This window comes from Dermacentor silvarum, chromosome 8, assembly GCF_013339745.2.
Source record: "Dermacentor silvarum isolate Dsil-2018 chromosome 8, BIME_Dsil_1.4, whole genome shotgun sequence".
NCBI lineage: Eukaryota > Metazoa > Arthropoda > Arachnida > Ixodida > Ixodidae > Dermacentor > Dermacentor silvarum.
The window spans coordinates 17,932,536-17,943,175 of NC_051161.1; the positions used below are offsets into that span (position 1 = coordinate 17,932,536).

At 48.1% G+C, this 10,640-nt stretch overlaps 1 protein-coding gene and 1 long non-coding RNA gene across 2 annotated transcripts; one reads left to right on the forward strand and one right to left on the reverse strand.

Annotated features, from left to right (window-relative positions):
• The first annotated feature begins 483 nt into the window (after window positions 1-483).
• On the forward strand, window positions 484-5,283 carry LOC125947800 (uncharacterized). Its single transcript, XR_007468493.1, has 3 exons — window positions 484-521; window positions 2,670-2,735; window positions 5,141-5,283. It is a non-coding gene; the product is annotated as an uncharacterized LOC125947800 (long non-coding RNA).
• Window positions 5,284-8,189: 2,906 nt separating this feature from the next.
• On the reverse strand, window positions 8,190-10,078 carry LOC119461968 (uncharacterized). The gene is made up of 2 exons (XM_037723327.2): window positions 9,857-10,078; window positions 8,190-8,591 (listed from the first exon to the last, which is right to left on the reverse strand). Exons 1-2 carry the CDS (start codon window positions 10,070-10,072, stop codon window positions 8,190-8,192), a joined length of 618 nt encoding a protein of 205 aa, XP_037579255.1. The 5' UTR covers window positions 10,073-10,078.
• Window positions 10,079-10,640: the final 562 nt, after the last annotated feature.

Genomic DNA, 10,640 nt, shown 5'->3' on the forward strand with positions numbered 1-10,640 from the left:
GCAAAGCGACGGAGGAGGGTTGGAGATCCTGAGTTTACAGAGAGAGAAGCTGCGTCTCGGCAACGCTACGAAGAAGCTCACCGTGAAGATAGGCAAATTGATGTTAAAGCAAAGTCAAAGCTAAGAAAAATCAAAAGTTAAAGCTAAGAAAAATCAAAAGTTAAAGCTAAGTAAAGGCCGAGCCGAGAGTATAAGCCACCAGCTCCGCTGTTTCATCAGTCTTCGCGACGTTAAGTCTGTGAAGCTGGCTAATTTTTTTTTTCTATCCACCTCTTTACAAGATGTGCTTCGGTGAAGCAGTGAAGTAGTCATGCCGACACCTCATGCACAATAGCTACGGACAAGAAGTAGCGCGTTTAGGCAATCCTGGATACCCTATAGCCAAAAATTCTGAGGTTCCAAAAATTTGGAACCTCAGAAAAGGTATTTCATCAGGTACTTTTATTCCTTTAATGTTCCTGCCTGACTTATTTGTACGTTTCCAGGTTTTTGACTGCTGGGGTGTGGCGCTTGAAAACAAGGTACGTGAACCAATTCGCTACGACGCGGATCCAAGCTCCACTTCTGCGACAGCATTAAAACTGCAGTGAATGCACTTGTAGGATTACAACCGATAATAAGACGGCAGAACCGCCACAGCAAAACGGTTTCGAGACGATGACCAGATACTACGTTAGCCATGCGTTTTCAAAGAAGCTACGTAACACCCCTGATCTGGATTTCTTTTTTCCATATTTCAGACCCTCGTAACCTTTCGTGCAGATGTTTCTGCGAGAACATTACATATTTGAAGGTTAAATGCTCCAATGCCACGCTTCCTCGGGTAGATAACTGCCAATTTCTGGAATAATAATGTTGTATTTCGCACGAATGTCTTTATTAAACTTAATATTGCACCGGATATATTGAAAAATAAAACTTATTTGAATATATCTACATGCACGCACACCATGTGAAACCAGAGAGCCATGATGTCAAAAAAAGCATAGAAAAAATTAACTTTCAAATCCATTTGTCGAATTAATTGTAAACCATGGTTAATATTTACGACAACCCTTAGCTGTTAAAGAAAATGGCAATGAAAGTAAAACATTTACAGTCACTTCAGCATACGCCAAAGATGATGAAGGCGAAAGCCTACGCGCTCACGAGACATTAATTAAATTACTTGACATTCTCATTCGAATGTGTTGTTACTTCTTATTGTTTTATCCCACCAAAGGTAGTGGATTCGAGTGCCTTAATAGACGCTACCTTAATTAATTGTGCCCTAATTAACTTCGCCCTAATTAACATCATTGGTCGTGGGTTCGACTCCTACCAAAGGCCGTGGGTACAAGTGCCTTAATTAACTATATATTAATTAACTGGCCCTTAATTAAGATGGAGTTAACTCAGGCACTCGAACGCGCGAGCAGTGGCACGAGCGCGTCTCTGTAACCACGTGGCTTTTTGTACATTTCGTGTAGTCGCCGCGTTTTCGCTCAAGGACTTTGAAGGTCGACCGAACGATGAGACAGATAGTAAGGCTTCCGCCTTAATAAAAAGTACAACCCTGTCGCACATTGGAGCTGAACCCACACCATCAACGCAGCGCGCGCGGTGCTTTAATGCTATGTGCTACAGTAACGCTTTTTTTTTTTAGTACTAAGCACTCTTGGCTCATAACGGGCCCTGTACGCTAGGTATAGTTCGTATCTCGCATAATTAAAATTAAATTCCGGGGTTTTACGTGTCATAACTAGGATATGATTATGAGGCACGCCGTAGTGGGATGACTCTGGGTTAATTTTGACCACCTGGGGTTCTTTAACGTGCACCCAATAATGCACACGGGTGTTCTTGCATTTCGCTCCAATCGAAATGCGGCCGCCACGGCCGGGATTTGATCCCGCGCCCTCGGGCTTAGCAGCGTAACACCAAAGCCACTTCTTCATTCTGGGGTTTTACGTGCCAAAACCAGTTATGATTATGAAGCACGCCGTAGTGGAGGAATCCGGATTAATTTTGACCACCTGGAGTTCTTTAACGCGCACTACGACGCAAGCACAAGGTCGTTTTTGCATATCGCCTCCATCGAAATGCGGCCGCCGCGGCCGGGTTTCAATCAGGCGACCTGGTGGTGCTCAGCAGCGCAACGCCTTAGCTAATTGAGCCACCACGGCGGTACTACGTCACCGCGGCGGGTTCTCATATAGTTTCGGGCCCCCTTTCCATATAAAATGAGTAAAGTGTCGTCTGGTGGAATGGGACCTCGTATACCCCTAGCACAACAGCCCAGGGCTCTAGCCATAAGGTCACGATCGCACGCATACTTTTCTCGCGCTAACGCGAGCTAGAAGTTGCAGACGTCTGGCGCGTGCGGCGCGCTAGCGCGGGCGAGAAAGGTTGTAACGTTTCTTCGCCAAAGTACAAAAAATATGTCGTCGTGCCACCACCGTCATACTAACTTCATTGCCGTCGTCGTCTTCTTGCTGTCGCGATGCACACGCTCGAGTCACGCGCTTACAGTTGATTGACGTACACAAAAATGGTGATACATCTGGTAACGCTTAGCAAAACTCCACACCGTACTATGCGGCTAGCTAGCTGCCTGCAAAATGTTTCGCATGGCACTGACTCCCAGAGTGCGTAGGATCCGCAAAAAAATTTTGCACTTTTCCCTGCAGGCCTACATGCTCTACTCAACTAAGGACTTCACTCCCGCTCAACACCAAGCCACCAAAGACCTTCTTGTAAGCTGACACGTCTTTATGCCTTCCTTTCGCGCTCTTAGAGCGCAGCTCTTAGCTGCGGCGAGCGTCGACGTCATCCCTCGTGACCGAGCAAAACGAAATATGAGAGCGAACGCGGGGCGCAGTGGGCGATGAAAGACGGCGAGAGCGAAGAGAACGCGAGGAAGAAAGCAGAAGAGTAAGGTGCAGCGGAACCATGAAGCGGAAAGCGGGGGAGGAGGCTATGGCGAAAGCGTGAGAAGAACAGCGTAGTGCCGCGCAAGAGTTACTATGGCGACGATGGCTACGAGATGGTGCCAGAGTAGCGCGGGTCGTTACGGTGCCTCGATGCGCTCGCTCACCTCCACTCCGTTCGCGGGGGCGCGCGCATCGAGGCACTCTACGCGTCGTCTGTTGACCAAAGCGCTGCATGAGCGGAGGTCTGTCTGCGGCGGCGGTGGTGAATCGCTCCCACGCGTCAGCCACGCGCTGCCTCTCACGATCTCCTGATTAGCGAGGCAATCGCGCCACACTTCGCTCCGCTTGGAACGTGCCGCATGAGAGAGATTGTCCGCGCCAGCCAATAAATCGCGAAATGAAAACACGCTAGAGCTGCGCTCAAATTTCGAATTAGGGAGTATCACAACTGTCGGTGAATTTTTTTTCTTTTCTTCGTAAAGGTTTGCTACAGACTGTCTCCAAGGAGCAGGGTGAAAATATCAAAGTTCGCAGGCTGCCAATCCACGCACGTAATCATCACGCTGTCGGTAGCCATCAATCAAGCACAAAGTAGCACGTAACAAAGAAAAACTGCTAGACGTAGACCTAAAGGAAACATTGTCGGGCTGTTTAGCTCCCGAATTATTTTCCACAAATTCTGAACCACGAGCAAATAAAAACAGACCTATAGGCTCGAAACTCTTTCTTAAATCTACCGATACGATTATTATAATCATCATCATTATTATAATTATCATCATTATCATCATCATTATCATTATTATTATTATTATTATTATTATTATTATTATTATTATTATTATTATTATTATTATTATTATTATTATTATTATTCCATCCTCTTTAAATAGGTGAGGCGACAAATAGTCACCTAGCCTTTGCAAGAGTCCTACCCTATCGTAGTCTAGCCCTCTGCATATCTGTTTTATCGCGTACAGCTTATCTGATAAACCTATGCCTGTGACTTAAAAGGACATTGCCCTACTGTTCGAAGACAGATCAAGTTGTCTGAGAACACGTGGTTATAGGCGAAAACTTTCAGATGAAGACGATTCGTGCATTGCGCGTGGTAATGGTGCAGAAACCATTGAGAATATTGTGTTGGAATGTCAGAGTATCAATCCAGCGATAAGTGTGGAAGCGGTATAGCTTGACGGAGGCGTTAGGTGTCGATGAACAGCTGGGTAAAGGGAGTGGAAACTGCATGCTGCGATTAGTAAATGATGACTCCTTGCAAAAGTGCTGGCGCGAAGGAAAGGGTAATATACAATGAAGCGAACTTTCTGCAGTGAATAAATGTATCTAAGAGTATAAAGATACTTACAGATTTACCAGACAGTTTTAAAAAACAAGCTTGGTGGCATGTACCACCACACCCAAATATATATACATGCATATATATATATATATATATATATATATATATATATATATAGGAAAATAATAAAGTACAGGTAGTGCAGACAGTAAAGGGGGAACACACACACAAGTACATACATACATACATACATACACATACATACATACATACATACACATACATACATACATACATACATACATACATACATACATACATACATACATACATACATACATACACATACATACACATACATACACATACATACATACATACATACATACATACATACATACATACATACATACATACATACACATACATACATACATACATACATACACATACATACATACATACATACATACATACATACATACATACATACATACATACATACATACATACATACATACATACATACATACATACATACATACATACATACATACATACATACATACATACATACATACATACATACATACATACATACATACATACATACATACATACATACATACATACATACATACATACATACATACATACATACATACATACACACATACATACATACATACATACATACATACATACATACAATCCATCCACATCCATCGAATCGACGTGGAGTTTCTAGCGGAATACCCGAGTAAAAGAAGAAGTGTGTACTGATTTCATTTTCGTTAAGCCGCAAGCTATTCGCCAGCCGAAGTGATTTATGGTCGACGGTGCCTGTTACCTATAGGAGGTGGTATTTGTCATCGACTAATAAAGAAAAATAAAAAGAATGCATTTCACTCTTCCATTCTTCTTACAGGAGTGCTTTAAAGGCACCGAAGCGGCGGATCTACCAGCGCAGTCCCTCGATGACCTCGCTTCACTTTGGAGTCAGTACACGAAGTCGACGGGCCGGTGAAATACGCGAAGCAGCGCAAAAGAAAAAGAAACAGCAATAAAGAAACGCGGGGCACAGGACCCGGCCTGCCCCCCCCCCCCCCCCCGGCTTCCTTCCTCTCTGTCTCGTACACTCTTAGCTTAGGAGAGTTACTTCCATTTTTTATTGCGATAGCAATTATATGGACACTTCAACCGGATTTCTGCCGTCGGCGTCGCCGTCGCCGTGAGGTTCCCTATAGATAAAATCTTCGCCGCGCGCCGTATGCCCGAGCGGAAGCGTGCGGGGACGCGCGCTATCACAGAGAGCGAACGCACTCAATCTCCCACGCGCAAGCAAGGAAGCGGGAAGCCAGCGCCGGAGGGAGCGGGGGGGGGGGGGGGGGCGCACTTCTACTCTGCCAACAACCGCGCTCGTCGCTCACCCGCACCGTCTCTTAATTATCTCCACACGGCTCTGACCTTTATGCGCCGTGCATTCTCCGCTCAGTTTCCGTTGAAGCGATAGACAGCACGTACCTTCGCCCGGTGCGGCGTATGCGCTTGCTGCCAGCGTTTTGACAGTCGTTGTCTGCAGTCATTCAGTGTGATCTATTCATGTTTGTTTGTGCGCGCTCACACCACGCTTGTTCCTGCAGTTAGTAATAGTCGGGCCACATTTTCCAACGCACGCTACACAAGCAATACTTCCCGGATCGGCAGTGCAGCGCTACAGGTGTGTCCCTTCGCACGCGCTGCCCACGGGAAGCGCTTCTCATCAACACCACCGTTTCACACGCACCTTCTCGTGGTCATCGAGTCTCTCTTCACGTCGGTCTACTTACGCCGCAGCACACCTGCTTATACTTAATCAGCTCATGTTTGCTACAATTCATATGGCTACCAAAGCCGCTCACCTTACTTCGTATGACATTGCTGTGTTGCTATCGCATTCATTGCTTCGCCCTTAGGGCGAAACTGTGACATTTTTTTTCTTAATTTTGGCCGTAGTGTGCAGGCCGATATGTTCTGCAATTACAAATGATCGGATATGGTTTGTTTTTATTTTTTCACGAGCGGGGAGAAGGAAAAGTATGGCTACTTGTGAGCGAATAGGACCCAAAGTTAGCGCACACGCCCTGCGAACAAATAAGCGTAACCCGAGTTCCAATTAGCACATGGGGCACCGTGTCATTGACCGCACCTTTATTGCGATAGCAATTATATGGACACTCCAAGCACACTTCTGCCGTCGTCGTCGCCGTGAGGTTCCGTATGAAGTCCAACGGCGATAAAATTGTCGCCGCGCACCGTACGCTGTCTGTGCGAATGAAAGCGTACGAGGGTGAGCCGGCATTCGCGGCTCAGTGTAGCGCACGCGATAGAGGAGGGCCGGCCGGAAGCGCGCGCGTTCTTTTCTCGCGCGCGAAGCACGCAGGCGAGGCGACGGAGAGGGAAGGGGGGGGGGGGGGGTGCGTTCTGCTCCGTCGGCTGCTGCTCACAGTGCGGGCGCCGTATCTTGAAAGCGATCTGCGATGTGGGTGAAGTGCGCGCCCGCGCGGGCCTTATCTTCAAAGCTATCAGCGATGGGGACAAAGTGCATGCGCCGAATGCCGGTAGCTTCGTATGCGCTCTGCTTTCGACGTTTAGTTCGCGTTGAAGCGAGACGAGAGACAGCGCGAAGGTCAATTTGCCCGCTGCTGCTGGCGCGCTTTCTCACTCCGGCGTTTTCACAGCGAGTTCCCGCGGTCATCGAGCGTGCTGTGTTTATGTTTATCTGTGCGCGCGTGACAGCGTGCTTGTATATTTAGTTAGTAAGCGAATGTTTGCAACTTTATACGGCCCACTAAACTACTATCCTTGCTTCGTATAGCTCTACTAATTTGCCATCGCAATCGATGCTTCGCCTTTCGGGTGAAACTGCGACATTTTTTTTTAATATGCACTAAGCCACTTGCTTCCGCTATTTATAAAACTATCTAATGTGAGACTCGGTCAACTCAGTACAGAGAATGGCACACTGTACTAAGACGGCTATAGGGAGTACAGTGCAATATCAAATGAGCTCAGCAAAGCGTTCTAGGGCTAGCGCCTGTTATAGCACGACGGAAATTGCTTGCAGTCAAATCTGCCACTTTACAGCGAACGAAAAAGATAAAAAAAAACTGTAGTCCATCGAATAAATCTATGGAAAAATCTATGTGTATTTGAAAACCTTGTTCGCGTCACATTTGCCGGATTCACGGGCATCACGAAGTATGAAAATTGTGTCCGAGCAACACAACTTCAGGGGAATGGAGAGAGAAAGTGAACTTTATTGAGAACCAGCAGTTTAGTCGGCTGGGCCTAGGCCTCCCACGATGGGACGTCGAGGTCTTACCTCTTCGCCGCTTCGTAGGCCTGCTGGGTAGCCCAGAGTTGGTCGTCGAGATGGGAGCTGCGCAGGGCGGCGTGCCATCTCGACGAGAGGGTCACGGGGTTAAGGTCTGGGCATTGATGTTTGCACTCCCATACCATGTGGGGGAGTGTTGCTTGTTGAGTTTTACAGATCTTGCACGTGTGGCTTGTGTAGATGTCGGGGTATATCATACCCCGACATCTACACAAGCCACACGTGTGAGGCCACGCATGTGAGATATCGTGTGAGGGAGGGGTATGTATTGGTCTGTAACAGGCGAAGGGTGAAGCTGTAATTATATTTCTACTAGACACGACGGACATATTCCGTCCGCCCTTCAGGCGCCAGGCATACCTCCCGTCTATCGCACGCCGCACGCCAGTGCAATCAAATTCAAGAAAGAACAACGACAAGCAGTGAACGCTTTGAAACTCGCAAACCACGTCTTCGATCCTGCGCGAGCAAACAAGCTGATAAAATCGTATAGCGCGCTTTTGTGCAGATATAGCGTCCACGACAACGACGCAGGACGTCACCTGCTTGGCTCGGGTAAAATACCGCAATGTTTGCTAGCAGGAACATCCGTATTATCCTGTTACTCTACGGGCAGCGGCACGTCATCTTGGGCGACCGGAGGTGGTGTGGCGCATCCGAAGGGCTGGGAGGAGGCGCTCGCGTTTCCTCGAGCTTCTCCGGCCGCGGGTGACGGGTGGTCGGCGAAAGGTGTGAAATTCGAGAGCCTCGTGTCTCCGCCAGCAGCGACGGAAGCCGCGGCAGCGCGCATCATGGCGGAGGACGCGTTTCGCGCCAGATCGGATCCTGTCGGCTCGTGCAGAAGCCGCCAGGCGACCACGGCCAGGGCGGCGGACACCAGCGACACGGTGGCGCCGGCGAACAGCAGGCTGCACGCGAACAGCCACAGGTGCCGAACATTGACCACGCCCAAGGGAACTGCAGCCCCTGCGCTGCCACACGTGTTGCCGGTCGTGGTAGTGTGCTGCAAACGCGCGGTATCCACAAGGTCTGTGGATGACTTCGCAGACGCTACTGCTTTCATTATCAACTTAAGCCTGCTTATATAAGGTACAGGCTTTTCACCGTATAAGGCGTGCAGAGGCCCCGGGCCTGCGACAGCCTGACAAGATCAGCACCGGAAGTGATAGAAAAGCATAGTACCATCGCCAAATCAATGGAGCCGGTCGTGAAAGGAGTGGGGGCCACATGCTACTACAGTTTGCGGAACCTTCATGTAGGACAATGCGGCGCCGGACAGGAAACGCCGTTATAGGACAGCGCCGTCGGACACGAGTGTCCTCGTTGCACCAAAGTACAGCTGGGGCAATGACTGGGCACGGCTGTGCTCGTAAACCTGGGGAGCACGCCCGTTCGCGGCGTGCCGATCCTGCCGTGGGCTGAGCGAGGATTATAAAGGAGATCAGCCGCCTTGCCGCGCTTGTATATCAGCTGTGCGAATAACACGGTAATCCACTGTTCCAGCCGTAAGAGTAGGTATAGCGCACCTGCTTCATTTTGCCGAATGTAAAGATTTATCGTACGGCGATGATTTTTTCCTTAGCTTACAATGTGTGGCTAAATCTCCACGTTATTTTCCTCGAATTTGACCCGAGCGGCTGGCACGCCGGCAGCGTTCGCGTGAGAATAAAACAACCGCACCATCTTTTGGCCACAAGGACAAGCCTCGGCTGAAATATTGGCTGTGCCGAACGAAAATCCTTGCACGGTTGACATCTCTGAGCGATTTTAGGCGAGCCGTACAAGACCATTTGGAGAATGTTTTGGTGTCAAGCGAGTACTATAAAAAAATGAAAATGTTGCACCCTTTGGGTATTATCTTGTCCAGCAATAATAAACGTCACCAATCAGGGCGCACACCTTCCTTTTCTTATCACTCTGCGCTTGCTATACTTTTTCGTCAGGAAGGCTATATATACGTCACGCCGCGGTACAAGTATACCGTATCGTATAATCCCAAGTATACAGGGCAAGCAGCGTTGAAGAAAAAACAATGCACCCAAGGAAGACGACGATTATCGTCCGGGGACAAAAAGCCTATGCCCAATGGGTTACATGTCTTTTTAATATAACGTGCATAAAAGAGCGTTAATTCAGACGCAAAAATATCCCGAACATAAGAACAAAACCAAGATACACAAGAGCGCCTTTGCCGCTTCTGTGTGTAACTGCGGACACTTCGGTGTGCGCGTCTTTCGTGCCGGCTAGACCACGGCTATCTGCCCTTACCTCCTGGATGTGGTGCTGGCACCATGTGGCCACGGGACCGCTAGTGGACAGCATGGGACACTCGTCCGAGGCGGCATGGGCGTAGTGCACGGGTGACAACGTCCGCCGACCGCCCAGCGGCGCGGGAGGATAAAACACGGACATCGGCTGCACGCGGGCACGTGACGGGCCGGCCGTGGCCGCGGGTCGAGAGGCGGATCGGTACGCACCGGTCATGGCCTCTTGGCCGGTCTTGTACAGGTTGTAAAAAATAGATAACCGATCAGAGCTGCAAGTGCATTTTTTATTTGTCGGATGTGTAACTGGGATCAGATTTTGTAACGGCACTCTCTCTCTCTCTTTAAGTGCGAAGCGTTTCTTGGCGAACATTTGTCACTTTGACAGTATCTATATCTATCTAGCCGCCTACGTCTTGGTGCTCTCATGGTCGTTTCGTTAACTTGGTAGGTACCAAAATTGGCATAGTATGACAAGAGTGTATGACGAACATAAATGATAGGTCATGACATGAATGTCATGACAAGCGTGTCATGTAGGTCATGAAACAGACGCCTAAAATGACAATGACTCAGCGAAAAAAATATTAACACTCAAAAACCACTGGAATGGGTTCGGACGTGGGCACTAAGTGAAGGAAACACTAAAGAATAATGGTAGAAGTCATGAGCATGACTAAGCAAAAATGACAATGACTCAGCGAAAAAAAATATTAACACTCAAAAACCACTGGAATGGGTTCGGACGTGGGCACTAAGTGAAGGAAACACTAAAGAATAATGGTAGA